The 23,072-nt window shown below is 41.8% G+C and overlaps 1 protein-coding gene across 4 annotated transcripts in view; it reads right to left on the bottom strand.

The window, feature by feature from the left end:
- SLC12A5 (solute carrier family 12 member 5) overlaps positions 1–23,072 on the bottom strand; it is a 112,048-nt gene that overhangs the window by 33,424 nt on the left and 55,552 nt on the right. For all 4 annotated transcript variants that reach the window (XM_063459168.1, XM_063459167.1, XM_063459169.1 and 1 more), the window contains 12 exons: positions 18,810–19,021; positions 17,986–18,150; positions 16,111–16,209; positions 15,835–15,892; positions 14,317–14,491; positions 12,557–12,675; positions 12,306–12,404; positions 11,875–11,994; positions 10,432–10,536; positions 8,974–9,142; positions 8,391–8,586; positions 8,083–8,252 (listed from right to left, as the gene is read on the bottom strand). In XM_063459168.1, the coding sequence (XP_063315238.1) occupies positions 8,083–8,252; positions 8,391–8,586; positions 8,974–9,142; positions 10,432–10,536; positions 11,875–11,994; positions 12,306–12,404; positions 12,557–12,675; positions 14,317–14,491; positions 15,835–15,892; positions 16,111–16,209; positions 17,986–18,150; positions 18,810–19,021 (1,687 nt within the window). The remainder of the gene's footprint in view (positions 1–8,082; positions 8,253–8,390; positions 8,587–8,973; positions 9,143–10,431; positions 10,537–11,874; positions 11,995–12,305; positions 12,405–12,556; positions 12,676–14,316; positions 14,492–15,834; positions 15,893–16,110; positions 16,210–17,985; positions 18,151–18,809; positions 19,022–23,072) is intronic.

Raw genomic sequence — 23,072 nt, 5'->3', positions numbered from 1 at the left:
TGTGTCGGGATATTGAGGAGGTGCCTGTTGATGTGTCTAGGTGTGGATTCAGGGCTACGTTTAAGTCTCCCCCTATAACCAGACAGCCCGTGGCGAAGTTCGTTATAGTTCTGGTCACGGAGCCTAGGAAACGGTGTTGGCGTCTGTTGGGGGCGTAGAGGCATGCGAACGTGTAGGGTCGGTCTGCTACCATTCCCTTGACACAGACGTAGCGCCCCTGTGTGTCACTGAGGACGTCGGTGGGGTCGAAATGTAGGGATTTGTGTATCAGAATCGCCGTGCCTTTAGTTTTCCCTTCCGGGTTGTTACTGAGGAAACATTGTGTGTATCTATGGTCTGTGAGTTTAGGGGCTTGACCCTCCTTAAAATGTGTCTCCTGGATTAGGACAACCTGTGCCCTTTGGCTGTGAAAGTGTCGGAGCGCTGTGGAGCGCTTTTCGGGCACATTTAGGCCCTGTGCGTTTATGGAAAGGAGGTTAATCTCCGCTCTCTTGTGGGTGGTATATGAGTGCGAGGTCATGTCGTCTCCGGATTGTCTGTACGTGGGAAGGGGTGGGTCGGTGTGGTTGGGGATGAGGGGGGGGGTGGGTGACGGGAAGGGTACGCTACTAGCGTTAGCCTGTAGCTGCCCCTCTCCCTCTCGGGTCCCCGGGACGAGAGCTGCGCGCTCACAAAGGCAACAAAATAAAAACCGTGAACAATTAACTGTTTAACTAACTATACAACCTACGAAGGTAAAGGTGTGGGCTAGGTGGGAGCCGACTCGGCCGAACCAGTCGGTCCAGTCGGGTCCCCCTGCCGTGAACTGTACACCCCTGTCCGATGGGAGCGTGGCCTATCTCTTCCCTTTCCCCACTGGTCGGTCTCTGTCTGGGGGACGGAAGTCTAGGTGGTATTTGAGTGTGTCCTTCCAGAGGACTATGTGTGGGAAACCTCTGTCCGTCCTATGTCCTCCTTCCTCGCCCCTCTAGGAGATTGTCTTGCCAGCCTCAGCGGTCATTATCATGTGGGAGACCCCTCCCTCGGGAATCCCGTTACTACTAGGGTGACCGGCCTAGTCTGCGTGGCCGTGGCGGTCTCGGATAGTCTGTGTATTTCGGATGTCCCTCATCGCATGTCCCCACCCTGGCCCAGGGGGTCTGGAAACTGTGCAGTTTTGGTCTAGGGGTTCGGGTGGGGAACCCCTAGGTATACCGTGGTATGGGTCCGGGTAGTGGGGGCCCTGGGGGGGGGGGGGGGGAAGAGGGCAAAAGCAGGAATAGGGGAATGGGGGGGGGGGGGGGGGGAACCATCACTCCCTTCCATGTCCACCCTCCAAATCCCCCTCCCCAAACAACCAAGGTGTCCCATTGGTCAGTCCAGGCCCCGGTAGTCCCATTTCAAGAAGAGTCCCTGGTGCATATCAAGTCCCCTGCCCGCCCCCCCACCCCCCCCCCCACCCCAGTAATGCAGCAAAAAACACAAAAAACAGTGTCCCTATGTATTGTCAGTGTGTTTGTGTGGCCAAGGGCCTAGTTGGATGCGGTTATAGTTACGTGTTCCGCCGGCCCCTCTTCGTCTTCGTGGTCTCTTGACGTGGCTAGTGGATTGCTCCGGCCGGTCTCGCAGTTTCCGTCCGGGTCCTCTGTCGGCGCTGTGATTGTGGCTGTCCCCGTGGTGGTGGCGGAGGGCCGTTATAGTAGTCGAGTGGGTCCGGCCAGTTCATCTGAAGCGGGGGCAGATGGAGTTCGTCTGTGAGATCTTTCAGATCTTGTGCAGTACGGATCTGTCGAGGGCCGCCGGTAGTACTGGCAATAAGGCCTGTCGGGAATGTCCATCTGTACCTGACGTTCTGGTTGGCCAGAGCTCTGGTCAGCGGTTTCAGAGCTCTGCGATATCCCAAGGTGGCAGGGCAGAGGTCTGGAAACAATTGAAGCTGTTGTCCGTTGTGTGTGACTTCCTTTCGGTTGCGGGCCTCGTGTAGGATCTCTTCTTTCAGGGCGTAGACTTCCAGGCAGCAGATCACATCTCTTGGCGGGGCCTCTGGTGGGCCTCTGGGTCTAAGCGCCCTATGTGCCCTAACAAATGTTATGGGGGTCCCTTCAGGGCGGTCCAGGAGGCCATTAAATATAGTCGTGAGCAGGCCCGTTAGCTGCGCGGGGGTCTCTTCCCCTTCCTGTAGACCCCTTATCCGTATATTATTTCTGCGGCCCCTATTGTCTAGGTCCTCTATATGTCGTGCCATGGCCTGCATTTGGGTCAATTGTATAGCTTGGGTCTTTGTCTGGGAGGTTTGTGCTTCTGCCAGTTTATCATGGTCTGCCTCTATTTGGGCCATGCGGTCCGCCATACCTTGTATGTCTTCTCTCATTAGTTGAAGGTCTGCCCTGATGGATGCCTGAAGGGCCGTGTTGGCGGTCGCCAGGTCTGCCCGGGTGGGTAATTCTTTCAGGAGGCTTAGCCAGTCCGGTGGTGGGGCTGCCATGCGGTCTCCTCTCTCTGGGGACTGCGAGGTGGGAGTAGAGGCTTCAGACTGTGAGTAGGCCTCCGAGTCCGCCCGGGTGGTCGGGTCCGGTGTCGCGGTCAGGAACTGCCGCATGGAGGCATGCATCTGAGCTTGGCGGGTTCCCGAGGGTCTGGGGGTACTCCCTGGTTTAGAGTGTTTTCCCATAACGGGGTGAGGCGGCAGATAGTAGGCAGTTTTCGGGCTTGGTCGGAGGAGCTCGAGATTTATGCGGCCATTCCGTTCCGCTGCCAGGCCACGCCCCTAACATATACATTTTATCACGGTTCGCTTTTGGCACAAATTGGCATTTACACTTGCTGGATAGGAGGTCAATGGCACGCATGGTGGGAGGGATATCGTGAGCCACAAAACCTCTTCCTCTATCAAAACTAACATTATACATATCACATACCATTAAATAGTGCATTATCTAGATATTAAACTCAACATTGGTTTCTTTTTATGATAACGATTTACAGAGGGTTATTACGTCTGGATTAACAGCAGGAATTCACAATCATTTCTGTACTGCAATGATCCATTATTAGAATGTCCTTAACCATAACACAAATTCTCACAGCTGTCATTGAAATGCAATGGTTGACATTGGGAATTTCCATCTAAACAACATCAGGAACTCAGATATGTCTTCATTTATTAAGCCAATTTAAATTAGGGCATTACCCCTGAATAACACCGGGGGCTTATAAATGTCCTTTAATAGAACAACAGATTGTGATTAAATCAGTCATTCGTGAAATAAGATATTGATTTGTCAGAGGATATTCTGGCTTGCTACATTCGGATGGGATCATAGATGTGTAGGGTAAGTAATGTTCTACTATATACTAACTAATACCTTTGTGTTTATCCCTGTAATTCTTCCAAAAAAGACAATATTTTTTTAATATGCTCTCCATTTCTCCTAAAGATTTACTCAAAATTAGAGCGGGAATGGCTCTTATTGGCGGCTAGACATTTGGGTACTTTGGGGTGTCATGGTTATGTCTAAAATAATAACTGCCATACATGCCATGCCAAATAGTTGGGGAAGTTGGCCACCATTTGATGTAATGACTTTGAATTTAACTCAGCCAGGTGTCTGTCAAAGTTCCTTGAAAACTATCAAAAGCAAACATCAGTCAGATTTGCTGCCAGGTTTGTTGTGGTTAGGCTTTGTAGCAAAATTCATAATTTAGAACATGTGAGACCATAAAATAACTACCTATGTGAGTTGTCCTGCACTGGGGCTGGGCTTTCTTTAATTGGGTTCACAAGGATGTTAGCTCTATAATTCCTTCCTTTCAATACTGTCATCTTTGCTCCATAGCTGATCCTCACCCCGCACAGACACTAATAATTTTTCTACCATCAGGAAGGTACAGATATTGATCTGATAAGTGGTCTACTCAAACAGGGGGATTAGAGAAAATCAGCAAAAGAGTGGGACCCTTGTAAGACCAAACAGCTGCCCCCTTTCCATTTACATGGCGCTGCTGGGAGATGTTATGTCAAATAGCTTCCTCCTCACTTGTATGATGCCACAGGGAGGTTCCAATGAAGGCAGTACCAAAGGCAGTAAAATAAGACGGTGGCCAAGACAAATCAATGTGTGCGTGTGTCTTGTAGCATGTGTCTGAGTGTATAATTGTGCTTGTCAGTGTAACCCTTTTTTGCCCTACTCCTGGCAACAAGCCGTAGCTAGCAGCAGTTACTCCTTCTTCTGTCGCTGACAGGGATCCTGAGCCTCCGCTATAGTTGGGAGATCGGGACATCTTGTTCTGACGCAGTGCCTCCACTCAGTGCAACTTCTATTTATGGGGAACCCACCCCAATGAGTAGATGAGTACCCTCCACTTAATACCTCAAAGACATAAAATAAATACAGACATGGAAATACACACTGTATTGTGGTTAAAGAGATACACATATAACAGCCACATATAACAATGCAATTCCTGACTAATGTTAAACACAGTCAAAAGAGTCTTTAGCAGCAGGAATCCAGACAACAAACTTATCTTAATAACATTAATAACTACATCTGAACAGTTAAACTTCTAGGTACCTGCAGGTAAATTATGTGCACAACGTTGGGGCCCTTAGGTGTAGGTAGCGCTACCCAGGTACAGTTATAAGGGAGAATCCTGAAGCATTCTCTGGAGACAGTATCTTGGAGTGACTTCTGTAACTGCAGATATTTCCAGAGAGATCCAGCAGAATGTAGGACAGCAGCAGAACAGCAGTGGCAATCCTTTCTCTTCCTTCTGCTGACAGGATGCAAGAGCTCATTCACACTCCTGCAGAAAGTTCCAGAATCTGCAGGGAGTGAACATAAAATGACAGTCTTCTAATTCTCCTAGCAGAGTGGTAGACCGTCTCCAGCTTCTTGTAGTTGCAGTGCATTAGCCTTCCCCTGTTATTATCTCACTGTCCCAGTGTCACGTCCTGCTCTGTTCTGTGGAGATGTCTGGCAATGGCTTCTGGTATCCAGTACTCTTGTTACAATTCTTGTTTAGTTTTTCTTGGTTTTTGGTTTTCTATTCTATGTCTGGTTTTCTTTATGATGGGATTTCTGGGTTCATTCCTGTAATCCATCCCTGGATTTCCCAGTCTCTTGGATTCATTTAAATGTTTGTTTTATGTTGCCACACCCGTTTGTTTTCCATCATTCACTCTGTTTCAGAGTTCCTGCAGGCAGCTCCTCAAGGCTTCTGCCCTTTCTTGCAGGTAAGTGCTATATATGTCTTTGGTTGTTTGAGCATACATTAGGCAGTGCAGGACCTGCCAGATATGGGGTACATTGGTGTTGTTGGCAGGCTTATGCAATGTATGATCATATAGTGTGACTAAATCCCCATGATTTCCATATGTAGTACTTAGTTATTTATCCTCTTGTTTTGCCTATGTTATCCTGTCTTGTTTCAGTTTGTATACCCAGCCCATGTACAGTCCTGTCCAGTCATGCCCATGTTATGTTCATGTTTTCCTCATGTCTTGTGTATATGTTCTGGGTTTAGCTTACTATCTTTCTCTGGTTCTGGGTTCTATTAGTTCTGTCTTGTTTTCATGTTTGGTGCCTATCTCTAGTCTTGCCTTGTTTCTAGTACTGGATACAATCTTGCTGCAGAGCCTCCCTATTAAGCTCCTGGGAGGTCTGCTTAATTTCCAAGCTCCTAGTTCCTGGTATCCGCTGAAGCTGATTCAGGGTCTTGATATGTGGCTGCACAAACGCTGGTGCTCAACACCAGGGGGCGTGCGGTTACCCTGCACCAGACCCTGCTAATCCACCTCCACGCTGAAGACTCCCACTTAACATCAGGCATATTGGGTCCCGATCCATGCGCCGCCTGGACACTGTGTCTGGGTTCCGGGCACCGGACCGCCACCCTGACACCCAGCAGTAATAGACCATATAAACAGGTAGGAACACACTTTCTTTATGGCAGACTCAGAGAACATGGCTTCTCCCCTGTCCTCTTCTTCCTGCCATGCTAGCCCCTCCTCCTCACAAGACAGGGCAAAGGGCAAAGTTCAATATCTCAAAACTTAAAGTAAAAACAGTAAAATATAGCAGTCTGTTACATCAGTGTATACGTAGCAGTCTGTAGCAGTATGTATCTGTGTGTGGGTGTGTGTAAGAAATATAGTTGAGGGACTGCATATGCCAAATTTTAATGGGATGGGGCCTACACAGACTGATGATGTGTCATTCCCATCCAATAGATACTGGCAAAGAAGGTCCAGGCACACAGAGCTCATCCCCAAGCAGACTTTATTGGATCATAGAGCACGGCAATGTTTCGGCCTGGGGCTTGAAAAGGCTCTAGACAATGTGTTAATAATGTCCTTTAAATTATTGGCAAATAATTCCTCCAACTCAACAGACTGTTTAATTTTATTCCAACCTGGCAATTTTCTCCTAATGTTTGTGAGCCAACTAAGCTCAGCTCACTGTTTAGTGAATAAAGTCCCGAGTGATAATGAGCTTAGCATAGGATTTGCTGTGCATCACATTCTATACGCATTGTCTGGGTTGGCTTCCAGTATCAAGTGTCAGGCAAGGGAGAGCACAGAAGATAATGTGTTATCTATCGGAGGAGATTAGGGAAAAAAAAAAAAATCTAAAGAAGCTTCTCATTCCTAACATCTAAATTTTCTGTAATACAAGCAGACTTAGTTTCACATCACAGCTTCCCATTCTAGCTCCATAATTTGCTGAACGTATGACAAGGTAACTCGCCATGGTTAATAATGAATATTGATTGTTAGAGAACACGAACATGCGCTGACCCCTGCTGTTATTTGTGCTTAGCTGTTTTTGATTACACCTCAGCCCAGGCTGGTTACATCAAATGTGTACAAGACTTGAAGGTCAAAAAGTAAGGGTGAAACACAAGAAGGGAAGGAGTAGCGTTTCGACTAGGAGAGAAAGAGTCAGAAGCACATGAACATGGGAAAGACGTGGCAAGGCAGAATGTTTAAGATAACAAAGAGGGGCGTTGTAGAGAACAAAATATAGAATTATATTATTTGTACAGTTGGGAATGAGAATGTAAGTCACTTTATTCACTACATTGAGATTTGCAGAGAATTGACCGTGAGGCAGGAGGGCGTTGTAGGGTAGCACTATAGTTTAAATTTAAAGTTGTAATGTCCGAGTGTCTCTTTAATTCTGGGTTGGGAGTTGTAAAAAATTAGAAAGAGAAGAAGGATGTTTAGACAGAAATATATTAAACTAAGTAAGCTTGATGGTCCAAATACCAAACAGGCTAACAAGTCAGGGTTATGGATAAAATGCCTTCATATAGGGGGGGAACCCAGACATTAAGGGAACTTCTAGACTTAAAGAAACCACCATAAAGGTAGTCTCCATAAAGACGACAAAAAATAATTGAAAATTTGTGCTAAAAAAGAAGTGAAAACTCACTCATTACTGTACATACCTCACAAGTGTGATTTGCTTGATTCCATATGGCCAGTTCAAAATATGACTTCGCAACACCAACATCATTCTTATGACAGATTGGTAGTTTAAATGTTTAATGAGCTTTTATTATGGGAAATGCAAAGTGAATTGCCTGTCAATCAAATCTTCAGTATTCGCCATGTGTTTTTTGCCCAGTATTTGCCCTGGCGAGTTTTGAATTAGGGAGCAATAAAGGTAGTTGTCTATATAAAGAGTACCTGACAGCACGTGACTAAAACTTTTCTTTCTTATCTTATATAAAGCTAAAATATTTATATATATATTTTTTTATATATATAAAAAAATGAGAGTCTTGTTTGACAAATGTTTGTAGAATTGAAAATTACAGGGATTTGGCTGCAACTAGTATGACGTTTGCAGTGATGAGTCCTCGGAAAACAATGGTACTCCTATAGTTAAGAGACTAACGAAATCTCCAAGGTGAATTTGTTTAATGAACCCAACTTTCATTACATTGCATGTTCACATATGCATTAATTTAACAATACTATTCTGTTTTCTGTATACCTGTCATAATGTGACCTTGGTCATGATTCTATTACAAAATTATTATTGTAAATGATTAGGCCTGACTTTAAAAACCAAACAGTGGTGCACTGACTCTTACCTTGTGATGACGAAGGAGGAATGGAAGAAGCATCAGCATTCCCCCATCATGGACCACCCACCAGACATCGATATTGCCTTCAGAAAACCTCTCCTGGTTTCCAGGAAACAAGGCCACATTTTTGGCAACAATCAGGGCCAGGTGAGCAGCAGTCGACTCTCGTACAAGTTCTGTTTGGAGAAAATAAAGTTGAGAATTATGATGGTGAATGAGGGTTAGCAAGGTTCCCAACATGCAAAATAAACAGCAGGCCAATATTAATTTGAAGACTTTACAGGTTGCTGGAAATAAAATATTGCCAGTCATACCGATAAAATTCCTCCAGGTCTGATGGTCTTCCTTCTGCCTCCAATTCCTTGGCCAGCCAACTAGAACTGTGTTATGTTGAAGACCTCCAAGTCCGCTAGACTGAATTAAATGGGAAATACCATCCCGGATATTTGAAGAAATAACCACCTGGCAGAAACCTTTCACTTTCTCTGTTTCCATAATCCGGCGAAGAGACTGTATTAAAGAGAAGGACATAACACATGAATAGGACATCTTCCCTCTCACGGTGACAGTTCTGAATTTCCGATGGCTTGCAAGAACGTCAGAGTATTACAATTCATTTTTAAATTCTGATAGCTCTGCTTTTTTAACATGTTCTACGTGACCTCTATTGTACATGTTTTCTCTTCTGTAGAAGTACAGAGTGTGTATTGAGCTTGACTTACACATATTAACATAAGAAAACGCACACCTTTTCTCATTTATATTGTCATGAATATAAATGAGTAATTGACCTTATGGATCCCTGACATGTTATTTACTAATCAGATTATGGTAAGTGGACATTGATGGGTTTGTGTCCTTTCAGCTCGGATGACTTCATTACATTCCTGTGCTCACCTCTTCTGCACGCTGGGACTGTGGGTGATTTTCCAGGTAGGTTCCTTCTAGTACTGAACCAACAATGGTGAGACCCTTTCCAGCCTTCAACTGAGAGGTGAGGGACAGTAACTGTGGATGAACGACATTCTGCTCCTGATCTACTCGGGCCAGAACAAGCAGCTGGGGCCTGAAATGAAGAACAAATGAAGTATATATAATTTATTTAAATACACGTTTCCATATACATGAGACACACCCTGAGAGTGTGGAGAAGGGCCGCGAGGAAGGGGAAACATGTCACCATACCCCTCCCCCTCCTACCATTGACGCACAATGAGGACTTTCCCCCGGGACTAGACCCAAGAGCCCTCAAACACATCCTCACGGACACGTCCCCACGCCTACACCACATCCTCCAGGGAGGGAAATGTAAAACACTAACAGATATGCTAGGGGAAAGGCCCCCGACCTTCATGCACCACTTTCGATACGCCCAACTAATCAACTTTGTCCACTCCCTGCCACAGGGACCGGACCACAATAGAGGTGGTCAGCTCACACCGGTGTCCTTCCTATACTCCATGCTACAATTAGAAACCCCTTCCGAGACGCCCCTATTCATGGGAAAATGGGAGGCCGCCCTCGGCAACACGCTTACAGACGCAGAATGGGAATCCATCTGCTACCTCACACACCACTGCTCCACACACAGTAAAACACAGGAAACAGCCTATAAGCTGCTAACACACTGGTATAGGACACCACATCTCCTCCACCACGTAAACCCAGACCACTCCAGGCTATGCTGGAGATGCGGACGAGAGGAAGGCACTATAAAACACATTTGGTGGGACTGCGCGATGATCCAGAGGATACACAAAATGCTAGAGAAATTCACGGACGCGCCCCCCCCCCCCTCCCCCTGGAACCAGCAGCGATGCTCCTGCACCATACAACAGTTCCCCACTCTAGGTACAAAAAGTCCATGACTATTAGAATACTTAATGTGGCCAAACGAGTGCTGCCCCAATTCTGGAAACAAACCTTGACACCCCCGCTCTTGACCTGGTTTAGCCAAATGGAGGAACTCAGGACAATAGAGGAGCTGACCATGACGGCCAATAACACCACTACGACCTACATGAGCATATGGACGCACTGGATCCTAGAGACAGCAAAGGGATTCCAACTAGATCTCAGAACCGACCCTGACGATCACCACAACACAGACAGACAGAACTCAGAACACACACTCCAAACGACAGAAGAAGACCGACAGATGACAGGAACAGAAAAATAACCATAACACATCTTGGAGACCTGCGAGTCTCATTGTTCCTTGATACTAACACAACTTATAAATAAAAATTATATTCACAAAAATAAATAAAAAAATACACGTTTCCAATATTGGGAAACATTGTTTTTTTTTTTTCATCAATAACAATCAGCCAAAATATTGAAGATGACATTTACCTCCAGTTCTTGGTGTGTGGTGGTCCTTCTTCCAAACGTAAGAGGGCATAGCGAGCAGCACTGAGTGACAGACCTCGGATCCCATCACCCCACTCTTTTTCGGCCCTGCAGAAATATAATACTGATTTATCAAGATTGTTCTTTCTACTTTCACTCTCATTTACAACAGTGAAGCTCAGCGTTCCAAACCAGACATTCAATCAATTAGAACTTCAGAAACCAATGGCCAAATAATCCAGCTTTTCGGTTGAATGGAAAAAACAAACACCTGCTACCCCTTTTCCTATTATTAATTCATTACCTGACTTTCACTCCATTGGCCATGTTTTCTCATATACGTGGCTTGATAAATAAATAACTCTGTACCTGTAAGTCCCATTTTGGTAGAAGCAGCTTATTTTAAAGACTGTGTTTCTTACAATATTTGAAATCAAATCTACGTCTTTTGAAGATAGCAAAGAAGAACGGTATCCTATCTGCTGTTCGGAAATTGGCAGGTGATCTTACTATTGTTTTATTTGTAGATGATGTTAACACAGAATAAGTTATGATTTAAGAGTCTCTGGTACTGTAAATGACAAAGTAAAAAAAAAAATTTGAGACCTGAGCGGGGACTAGTCAAAGAGCAAGCTACAGAGTTTTTCTAAGCTTCTGTCCGTTCCCACATTCTCTGTTTTTGTTGCAATGCATTTCCTTCGGGTCTCCCTCCGCTAAAACGGTAATCCAGACGTGGACCCCGCTCTCACTGTGCCTAGCGGGTTATTAGCTAAACCTTGCTGACAAAGAAAGGCAAAAACAATCAACTGGGGTGGGCTGTATCTCTCATGCAGGCAGAACTTGCCAGCATTTTGGTGGGCTGCCTTTGTGGGGGGAATTAGACAAATATGAAAATGGCATAAGTACTCTTTGTAATGGCACATGTGAGCAAAAACATTTTTGAGACCTGAGCAGGGTATAACCGAAGGGCAAGCTACTAAGCTTTTCTAAGCTTTAGTCCGTTCTCAGGATTCTAATGTTCTCTCTTTAAATTACCAATCACCACAACTCACAATTGAATGAATAGTGGTTAAGAGTGCCTTAGTGGTTATGGTGCCAGGAGTGCCCTTGCACTCCCCCAATTTCAGCAGTCAAACAGTTTGGTAGCAGTTTGAATTCTTATCAGGAGCCCATCAAGCACCGGTCCCCAGCCTTTCTTCTTCCGTATCAAAGGCCGAAAGCTCCAGCTAACCGTTTGACTACTTACATTGTTGGGCAATAGGGCACTCCAAGTTTAAAAAGCTGTTTAAAGGTGTGGTAGTCCCACCGCTTGCCTTTCAATCATCAGTCGGTATGGAAAATGTATATTTGCAGTAAATATATTCACTGCTTAAAGAGTTTTTTTGCCGTTAAAGGAAACACAAAAATAAAAATAAAGACTTAATTTTGCACATTGTCATCACTCACCCTCTGTATTCAATGTATTTGTAGATCAGACCAGCAATCAGCATGGCCACTAAAGCATAGTACCAGGAGCAGATAAACATGAGGGACAAACAAAGACTCATGCCAAGGAATGAAAGGGTCCTGAAAAATAAAAACATATAGATAAACGTGACATCCTTACATCCCATTGACTCATATACAGCTGTTCCAGACAAGCACCACAAGAAATGATCAAAACACCAAATGTGAGATAATCCAAGAAAATGTAGAATGAGGCAGATGACTACAACTTCAGGTATGTCCTATGGGTTGAAGGGAGTTACACAAACAAGGTGGAATTTTTATTTTTTTGAAGTCTGGATGATGTCGCAAGACATGTACGTCTTTCACAACCTAGGTTTACAGCAAACCAGATTGCACAGATTGCTGTAATCTCCAGAGCGCTCACTCACCAGTGGTAATATTTGAAGCGAGGCCTCCAATTGGGAGTCCTGAGCAAAGTCTGCACTGCACAGGCCAAGTTAACAAACATGTAACACATCAAAAAAAACCTGCAGAGACAGGATCGAGAAGAGAAGAGATAGCAGCCAAAGAGTCAGGGTAAAGCAGAAGCCAAATAAGAAACCAGAGCATAGAAAGCACGGAAAATAATAGTTGAGAAGAATAGAAAAAAAATGCATTAACAGGAACATAGCATACATACATAGAAAGGATTGGAGCCACTTCGTCTAGAGATGCAATAAGGATCCCGATCTCACAAATACAGGCTGTAAGGAGTAGGGCCCATGTTGGTTCGCCATTAGCTTTACCATGGCCGAACACCTGGATATAAAATGAGTAAATCCAATTAATGCATTGTAAATTAATTATACATACGGCTCATTTTACAGCAATGTGATGTCTGGAAATCTATTCATAAATAGGACTATACATAGGACATGAGACCACTCATTTAGACTGGAAGAAAGGAGATTTAGTCAGAGGGAAAACAAGTTTTTTTTTTTTTTTTTTCAATAAGAACAATAAGGATGTGATGTGGAATTATCTGCCTGAAGAGGTGGTTTTATCAGAGTCCATACCAACGTTTAAACAGCAATTGGATAAATACCTGAAAAAACATAATATACAGGGATAAAAACATTTATTATTGGGGTAATAGCTTCTTGAATCTAAGTAGATATCTGGCTGCCATTTTTGGGGTCTAGAAGGAATTGTTATCCTAGTTTGTTGCAAAATTGGAAGCACCTCGTACTGTTTTTTTTTTTTACCTTCTTTTGGCTAACAGCAAAAACAAATGTGAGAAAGGCTGAACTTGATGGATGCATGTCTCTTTTCAGCCTATGTAACTATGATATATGTATCTTTTTAGGGCCCATCCTGGGTGGGTGCAAAGAGTCGGATCTGCAAGGCGTGCAGCACTATGCTGCGCCCCTCCTGGTAGGCATCACCCATCTTGATGGACTCCGCCCCCACAGGGCCTAGAGCTGCACACCGTGCCAATCTGCCCTTTTGCACTCACCCAGGATCCACCCTGTATCTTGCCATTAAACGGGAACTATCCCTTCTTTGGAAATTACACCATCAAATAAAACATTGAAAATCACCTATAACAACTTGTATTAACCTTTTCCTTTTCAAGTGAGGCTCCATTTCGTATTAAATTATTAAATCTGTTTAGTCCAGGCACAGCCAGGGCACACAATGCAAACAAGAAGGAGAAATAGAAACAATGTTTCATTTGTCCTTTTCTAGCTATGCTTTCGCTATGCAGACTACGAAAAGCAAAGGACGGAGCTTATAGCAATGATAAGCACAGAGCCAAGATGGAGGTGCTCAATTTCAGGATAAGGTGCATTTCGTTTTATTTTTCACACCTCACGAATACATATGCGTTAAAAATAGAGCTAAGTAAACATAATATCAAGAATCCTGGAAAGTGACAGTATCCCTTTAAGGCTGTAAGATCCCCATTAACCAACACAGCCGAGATAAATGCATTTTTCCATATGTTGCTTTAAAGAAAGTCATGATATGGCAACAATACTCGGGGTGTGTATGCAAAATACTGACAAAGAAAATGGCAAGTTTTATTGTCTTGGTTTTAACATAAATATAAGTGGTGAAATTATTATAATACGATGTTAGCGCTCTCTGAATACAATGAACGGCTGTAAAATTAAACAATTACATTGTAACTCCTCTATTATTAGTGCAAAGCTTTAATGCCGTTGTCTTGTGTACGGCATAATGCAATGCATTTTCAGAATACACAGCAACATGTTATTGCAGTGTCTTCTAATGTAAACCCCTGTAATCAATGTCAGATATTCACATCCTTTTTATGAATAAAACACAAAGTGCTGTCCATCTTTTGTAGGCATTAGAATAAAGTCTCTGCGTTCTGCTCTCGGGGATATTATTCAAGCTGAATTATTGATTTGTATTGATCTGTTTGTGACTCACCCTCAGAAAAGGCACAATGCCATCCCGTGAGATAGCCTGAAGCAGTCGTGGTGCTCCGGTCAAGCTCTGCAACCCGGCTCCGCAAGTGGAGAAGAAAGATCCAATCACAATGACCCAAGGTGATGGCCAAGCTAGGGTTCCCACCACCAGATTTCCATTCACCGCCTCCCCGAACCTGTAAGAGAGAGCAGAGTAACATCCGGCCATAGACTAACACGGCAAAAACGACAGACATAATTATAGCAAGCACACCAAGTAATCAAGAGCAATTAATCTGCTTCTGAAACAGCATGCCGTTATCCATAATGAGACTACACAGACAGAACAAATTGTACACAAATTCTGCATACACCTTATGTCAAAATCATAGAAACAAATTGCACTGCTAAATTAAAATGATCAATGTATATTTAGAGAGAAAATTGAGATACTCCTCCACCCAATGAAATACATTCCATTCAGGGAGAAAAACTCTAGTACAGAAGTTGTTAAAATGGGTTTGCATGCCATTTTCCTAGTGGGTGGAACATTGTAATGTCATGCTGAGTTAAAGGGACATTTCAGGCCATCAATACAACTTTATAATGCATTTGAAAGATTCTGGCCTTATTATTATATATATTTTTGCATGCTCAAATCTTTATAGTTCCCCCCCCCCCCCCAAAAAAAGAATTCTGCACCATGAGCCAGCCCCCATAGCCACGCCCCCTCATGCCAGAAAGACTTCCTTATCAAATGTGTGTACACAGCTCAGTCCCAACTGCACTGGGTGAGCTGCTTCTAATTCACAACCTGGTTGCAGACAGTCAGAGAAACTACCAACAGGTTGCGCTATCCCTAGTATATGTCCTACTGGATTGTTTTGTTGTTCAGATCATTCGGTTGAGCTGTGAGAATACATTTGACAAGGAAGTACTAATATGGAGTGAGGGGATGTGGCTAAAAAGGCAGGCTTTTTTTTAATGTAAAAAATATAAAGATTTAAGCATGCAAAAAATACTGTATATCAGTGAGGTCAAAACCTGCACGTGCATTAAAATTGTATCGGTGCCCAGAATGTCCCTTTAATTTCCAGTAACAAGCCACCCAAAAAGAAGATCCCTTTGACATTGGGAAGAGTTTAACAAAATAGTTCTGCAGAATTTATTTTGGTATATCCAGTCAAAGAATGAATCACAGAGCTAGTGACGTACATAATTTGTGTCCATGTCAAACAAAATGAGGCATTACTAATCTCCTATAAGTGACTTGATGTAATCCTATATATTCTATTTGCTTAAGGCATATAATCATTTTATTGACATTTGTCAAAGTGGCTATAAACAAGTTGTGACGGTATAAAATTGTATTAGTTACTTACTTTGTTTTATTAATTTTATTCACTTGAATGGGAAAATCATAAACATTTAACGCTCTTGTTTCAACACTGTGTGTACATTTTTTATGAACGTGTGACTCTGTTACACTTGTATGTGGCACATAGATGTGTTAACATAAGTGACATATCAGCACACTCACTTGTCACGCAAGACTATACCCTCAATGCAAGCCCCAAATAAAACAACAGATGTAATATCTGCATATCTGTTAAGGAAAATATTACAACAGAGGTCTGTAGAGAACAGGTCATCAAACACTTGTACAATTAACATGGTTCTGGGTGAGATTAGGTATGGTCAGTAGGACAAAAGTAGGACATAGTTGAATATACAGTTTAGGTGACATGGGTTAAATTAGATGGCCACAAAACAAAGAAGGAAAACTGGAATTGTTTTAACATTATCTCAAGGATACACACAAAAGATGTTGTGGCAATGGCCATTATGGTGCCAATGGGAATAGACCTCTGGGCATCTCGCAGATCTCCAGACCTGTTGGACCCTGCCATAATTCCTGAGCAAAAGAAAAAAGACAATAAGAACAAAGAAACAAGGAGAGGTCACAAATTATAAAAACAGCTCAACAGAAAGAATCATTTAATCTCTGAAATGAAAAGTCAAAACTATATGTTATAAAAGAAATTCAATAATAAATGTTCTGCTTAGTTCCACCGGTATGGGTCCCACTGCTGAGAGGGTTAACCCCAAAGATTAAAATGTTATTGTTATGTATGCATTCTATGCAGAGAATAGCCGATTAGAAGGTGCAATATTGTGGTAACGCCTACCCTGGCAAAGACAATGTATCTTATCTCTTTGATAATTCATTATTCAACCACCAATACTTCACATACTGCTATTAGCTCCAGGAGGTGAGAAAATCTGCCTATGAAGTTGAACCATCAAGCAGCTTGCTGCTTTTCTTCTTAGGCGCTGTGATGTATCAGTCCCGTTAAATAATACAGGGATTAGAATGATTTTCTCACAGGGGAATGATTTTCACCTTTTTTTTTTTTCTACTTTTACCATTTTTTTTTAACTTCTTGCTTTCAAAACATTTCCTTTATTAAATCACTACCTGGAGGTGATAACATGGGATTTCATTAAAGCTCAGATAACTTAAGCTGTGAAATGTTATTAAAGTAATGACATGTTGAATATTCTTCCACTCAAATCACTTCCTTCTTTCCCCTTCCTTGTCAATCTTATTACAGGTAGGCGAGATCAGACTCTTTGATAACAGTAAGCCCTCCCCTGATTACGTATGCATATATCGGAGATTTTGGATATGTGTAAGTTTCTTGCCATTTCCACTCTTGTGGAAAATAAAATGAGTAAGCTTCACAAGAAGGTAGCAGGTTCGACCAGAAAAACCGTCATCTAAAAAGCTAACTCTACAGGTCTTCCAGGACATCCCTCGAGGCAGAGCTGAACAGGGGTGAGTGGATAAAATGTCCAACATCCAACCATCCATCACAGCAAAGAACGTTTTGACCCAGGAGCCCAAAAAGTGTGTCCTAAGGTGTCTCGGGGCCAAACAGCAAGTTTCTGGTATAAGTATGCAATACTGAAGAATAGAGGACAGGGGGTTTTAAATATATAGAATTTCTTCTCTCCTACACTACAAGGCAATGGTATTTTTCCATACAAAAACAATCAGTTTCTTCAAGAGTCACATTCAAAGCTAAATCGGAAATACTTTAGTAAGAGTTATATCTATGATAATCATTCCATTCTGACACTGACACAATTGTAAATCAGCATTGTTGACCCAACAGCTAGGGCTATAATTGAATCAAAGGTGACTGTAGGCACATAGTTCTTAGGTGTCTCCCCTTCCGCCTCTTTAGTTTCTTGCTCCAAGGTCTGGTAGATCAACATGAGGTTCATTCACACCCTCTGCATACAAGTACATGTCATTTTTGTATTATGGTAAAAAGAATGTCAAAGAATATCTAAAAATTAAAACATGTACATGTGTATCTTGGGAGATGGTCCCTGTAGGTAGCCGCCTACTCTACTGACAAATCCCTGCTTCCATGTGGTGGCCTGTAAGAGCTATAATTCTGTGCATAACATTTTAAAAATTGTTGGCCAACAACGAATGGGAAGGTCAAGGTTGGACATGTAAACGACAGTGAAAACACGTTTAATACGGTGCAGTAATTCTAGTGAATTTAGAGACTTAAACATCAGTCAAAGAAAAACAAAAAAACACATTACAATCCACTGAGTGCATGTCTATATCTGCTACTATAAGAAATAAAATATACATTTGTGATATATTTACCTGTGACGGAGGGAAAATATATGCCCACCAAGAGAGTGAAGTAAGTTGTCATGTCACTAAATACATATGGCTGGTTCAGACTAACAGTCTCACTGTTGCTTACAGAAGTGAGTCCTATCTTCTCCACTATCACTCCCGTTCTCATATAGTAAGACCACAGGTTATCTTAGGAAGAGAATTAGGATGGGTTAAAAAAAACAACAAATAAAATAAAATTAACAACCTGAAATCATTAGTTACTCCACACACAGAAGACGAAAACCCAACCAGTAAGATTTAATTCCTCTCCAATATCCATACTTTATTAACGTGGGCTTTTAAGAATGAGTTCCTTAGGTTTCTATTTCTGGATCCCCCTAATAGAATAATGGGACATTAATAAATCATGCACATAATAGTTGGATGAGCAAAAACAGGTAAAAGAATGCTGTTTATTCACAACTAACAAGAGCTGTAGGGAGATCAGTGTACGCATGCCTTCACTTCCACTGTCACATTGAAATTAATACTTGCTCGTACCATTATGTCACTTGACAGCCTCTCATGCTAGTCATTAAATATGTATTTACATGATTGTACATTGTAAGTTCTTAACCATTGATAGAACTCCGTAACGGGAACTTCTGTTGGCCAACTGATGCTTTTGAGGTCGATAAAATAAAGTGCCAATGAGTTAGGTAACAATATCAACTATACTCCCAGATATACCTGATAGTTAACTCAACCCATCTTTGTTTCCCGGTTTTCTACCACCATACTGGTTTTAACTCAATTTCACTTTTTTTATTTATTTCTACCTCTAGCAAATCGTACTCTTTACTTACCTTTGATAAGTCCACTGGCAGCACCAGGGATGCCCTGAATTTCAGTCACATTATTCTGGGCAAAATACGTATCACACGTGGCATTCAGAAATGGAGAAGAACAAAAGAGAGCCCAGAGTTTGGTGGTGACTGTCTCGTTGCCATTGTCAATGAACTTCGCACAGATATCAAACCCTTTCTGAGATAACGTCCGGTTACCAAGGATACAGACACTGAATAAAGGACAGAGAGTCAGAATCTTAAAGGGAGGTAAAAAGAGTTTTTTAAAAAAATACGTTTTCTGTTGAAGATAAAAGTACATCGCATATGGAAAATAAACACTAAGAATAGAGAACCGCAGTGTGAGCTGGATTCAATTACTTGAAATTCAATTTACGACTTGTTTTTATTTCAGAATTTTCTACTGCATTTTAAATGCATGATTCAATTACCTGAGATAAATTTATCTTGGGTAATTGGATACCAAATACGCTGTGGCATACAAAGGAAATTTTGATAAAAATCCAGAGATAAATGTTGGCTCAGATAATGAAATTCAGCTTTTAAAGGGTAAATTTAATTAGAAAACCATTGTTGGATAGCATTCTAGTATACGTTTAGAACATCTCAATAACAGCCCTAATCGCGTTTATTTAACTAATTCTATCAACAATTTCCAGCATTTAATTAAGTTTTACTTTTGTTCCGTGTGCTGTGTTAGTGTAGCCAGTTTCATCAGATTTTTTTTTGTTTTTCCATGGTGTGTTGAAGCTTTCAGGAAATGCAAAAAGGCAGAATCGATGAATGAATCATGGCCGGAAACCCAAGGGAACCAGCACAGTTAATTGATTCAACTCCTGCAGCCTACAAATTCTATATAATAGTGAGAACATTCATTTTTACACAGGCATTACATTGCAAAAAAACATTCATTATTACAACCTTATTCTCTTCTTCACACTTCACTAAAAATCTTTGGCAAACAGTAATTTTTGGAATCCTAACTATTGATGGGAACTACCCATCAATACCCTTTTCTGTCTAAAAGGTAAGGGCCATTTGAGAAAGGCTCAACATTTCCATTAACCACTAGCCTTTGGCAAGTGAAAAAACTTATAAATTCACATTTGGTAAGTTTGCCACGGACCCTTCAGGCTTGCAGTGGCCACTAACTTTTAAGAGCCGGCTAGTAGCTTGACTTGACATCTATCACCAATTGAAACGGAGCTTCCGTACTCCGACTGAGCACCTTTGCCTGCTTCCTAGCCGCTATCACGGACCCTGGAGCGCTTCAGAACCAGTTGCTGAAGCTTAACTTGGATCTGTGAGGGCCTTTTCCACCCTCTGGGTACAACTTTGGGCACTGGGATTCTTCTGTAATACAACAAGTCTCTGGGGCCCCTCATCCACAGGGACAACAGCCCTTTTTAGGGGCTCCTGGGACAGGTTCATAGTCTGTGGAAGTAGGCTAGCCTTTATGCCTCTCCAGAAGGCTGTGGCATGTGAGATTCCATCACACCCTGATATTGAGGATCCTAGACAAATCCTGGCTTGGCATATTTCTTTAGAAAACCAACTTGCCATATGACCATGATTCCAATCTTACAGCTTCAACTATACATTTAATTTCATGGCCATGGCAAAATTGCCATATTTTAGGATTTATAAAGAATTTGACACATGCAGAGCATAATGATGTGCACCAAACGTTAAACAGTGTTTGCCTCGTATATGATATAGAAAGACCAGGACAAAATAATTCTAAATTACTGCAAATATTAGAGTCACTATTGGCATCCAATTTTTAACACACACTAAATAATATGGAAAATAAATAAGATACTTCCATTAAAAGTCCCTGCTGCTTCTGCTATAACACAGCAAGTGAAAATGCTTCACCAGTCAGGAACCTCTCAATCTGTCTTATCCCATAAGCCAACTGTCCAGCTAGGCTTTATGGGATTTTTAGTTCATATCCTAGGTACAGTCCCAGATATGATGAGTGGAACAATAAGCTGAAAACAGCCATACCACTGCTCCTATCGCCAAATTTACCGAAATATGAACCAAACTTTGAGCACAGATCTCAAGAGTTGCCAACCACACATACGTATCTCAGGGAAAGGTAGGAATTGTGTTGAGCATGTCTGCCCAGTACACTGACGTCACATACTTTACATGGTTGGAGTTTCCACAACAAAATCTTGCCTGCTCTTCACATGGGAGCAGTCCTAAAGCTACAGTGAGAGAGATATATATATATATACACATATATATATATATATATATACACATATATATACATATATATATATATATACATATATATACATATACACACACACACATATATATATATATATATATACATATATATATATATATATATATATATATATATATATATATATTTATTTTTTTTATTTACCAATTCCTGTTGTTATGAACATATCTGTGCACGGAGACAGGGACCAGGGAACACTATGCACCATGACTTATACAGTGAACATAGGTCATTATGGTGCTTAGAAGTGTCCCTATAAATCATTCAACGGTTTAAACATTAATTAATGCAGACATTGTTTCTTAATAATATCCAGATGTTGGTAGATCATTTGTAGGATACAATGGGTAAATACAAACAAGATAATATATTATCATTATGTTGCATGAAGGAAACATGCAGACCCATAACCAACCGCATGTTCACATAACACGTGGTTGGTTATGGGTCTGCAGCAAAATATTAATCAGCCCATATTAACCAGCAAAATATTAATCAGCCCAAATTTTACAAACTGTTAAACCAAAAGGTTTGTAGTCAGAATACCACTAAGACAGTTCCACAAAGTTTATCTTGAGCTCCTGCAAAGCACACACGGTTTTCTATAAAGCCTCAGCTTGAGTGCAGGTAGGGATTCTAAAAAGTGACTCTATAGCGTTTTAACGGACAAACTACCACCCGAGGACGAAAGAAAATTAGCCAGTGCTTAAAGGAACACTCTGAAAGGATAATAGTCTAGCACAATCTCAATATCAGCAAGGTGTTCCTTTATTTACAGTCCCCAAATAAATCAATCAGCACCTTACAGATAATTGGATCATGCTGGACTGTTTATTTTTCTACAATTGTTTCTGAGGAGCTGTTGCTCGAACCCTCCAGGTGTATAGGTGTCTTGAGTAGTTTGTTTATAAAGGGACACTCTAACCACTACAGCCCATTTTAGTGGTTATGGTGCTATCAGATTACTGTTGCCATCCCCCTCTTCTGGGGCATATTTTGTGGAGCCTGATAGCATCATAATCACTATAAAGTATTGTTGTTGTTATGGTGCTTAGACTGCCCATTTAAGTATTAGAACTGTGAAAAGCATGTCTGTTTGGAGAACGTGAAAAGTCTAACATACTAACAGTAGGAGGGTGAGGGGCAGATTAGACTAGGGTGTCATACAGATAACGAGGAAGTTAATTTCCTCATTATACTGTCAACAGCAGAGGGGCAGGTTGTGGAGAGTCTCCGTTCAATCAAAATCAGTTTGACAAAAAAACAGCGGGAATTCACAAAAAGACTCCTTGAGTATCCATTTAAAAAAAAAATGGCAGATAGGTCGGTGGATTCTCGGGGGTGTGCGTGGGCGGAGGTGGTGCGGTTTCAATGGCCAATAGGTGGGCAATGCAGCTCTCTGTCCCCTGTAACGGGAGTGGCAACAAAGCGGGGTCAACGATGAGGCTGCCAATTCACACCATTCAAAATTATTTTCCATCTTTATAAAAAAGTTAAAACATTGACCGCTTGAGACCGAGCCAATTACCATTGTATTACAAAACACATGTCCTCACGATATAACATTTCCTTTCTGTATCACTGGATAATGTTGTATACAACATGCCTTGGCTTTTGCACAAGCCTCCATACTGCAGATATATCGCAATTTCTGTCATTTCAAAAATAAAGATTTTTTTATTGTCTTTTTTAAACCGCAAATAGAAGTGTTTCTCGGGTACAGATATTGAATAGACTAGGGCCTAGTCCAGTGACGGGCAACCTTTTCTAACCACTGATGTTTCTGAGCTACATTCAAACGGTACTCAATCATCTTTACGGTTCTCGTATGTTTGGTGAGTGTAGTTTTTGTAGATTCCATTAAGATGTATGGGTTTTCCCCAGACATACTTTCCGGTGCTTGCTCATGCGTTTACCTTTATTTCACTGCCTGTCATCCCTGTGCGAAGCAAAGAATACAGTGGAACAGATGCAGAGCTTTTGATTCTGATTATCACAAT

This window comes from Pelobates fuscus, chromosome 6 (assembly GCF_036172605.1).
Source record: "Pelobates fuscus isolate aPelFus1 chromosome 6, aPelFus1.pri, whole genome shotgun sequence".
NCBI lineage: Eukaryota > Metazoa > Chordata > Amphibia > Anura > Pelobatidae > Pelobates > Pelobates fuscus.
Note: the sequence above shows the minus strand (reverse complement) of the source record. Positions and strands in the feature narration are given on the sequence as shown.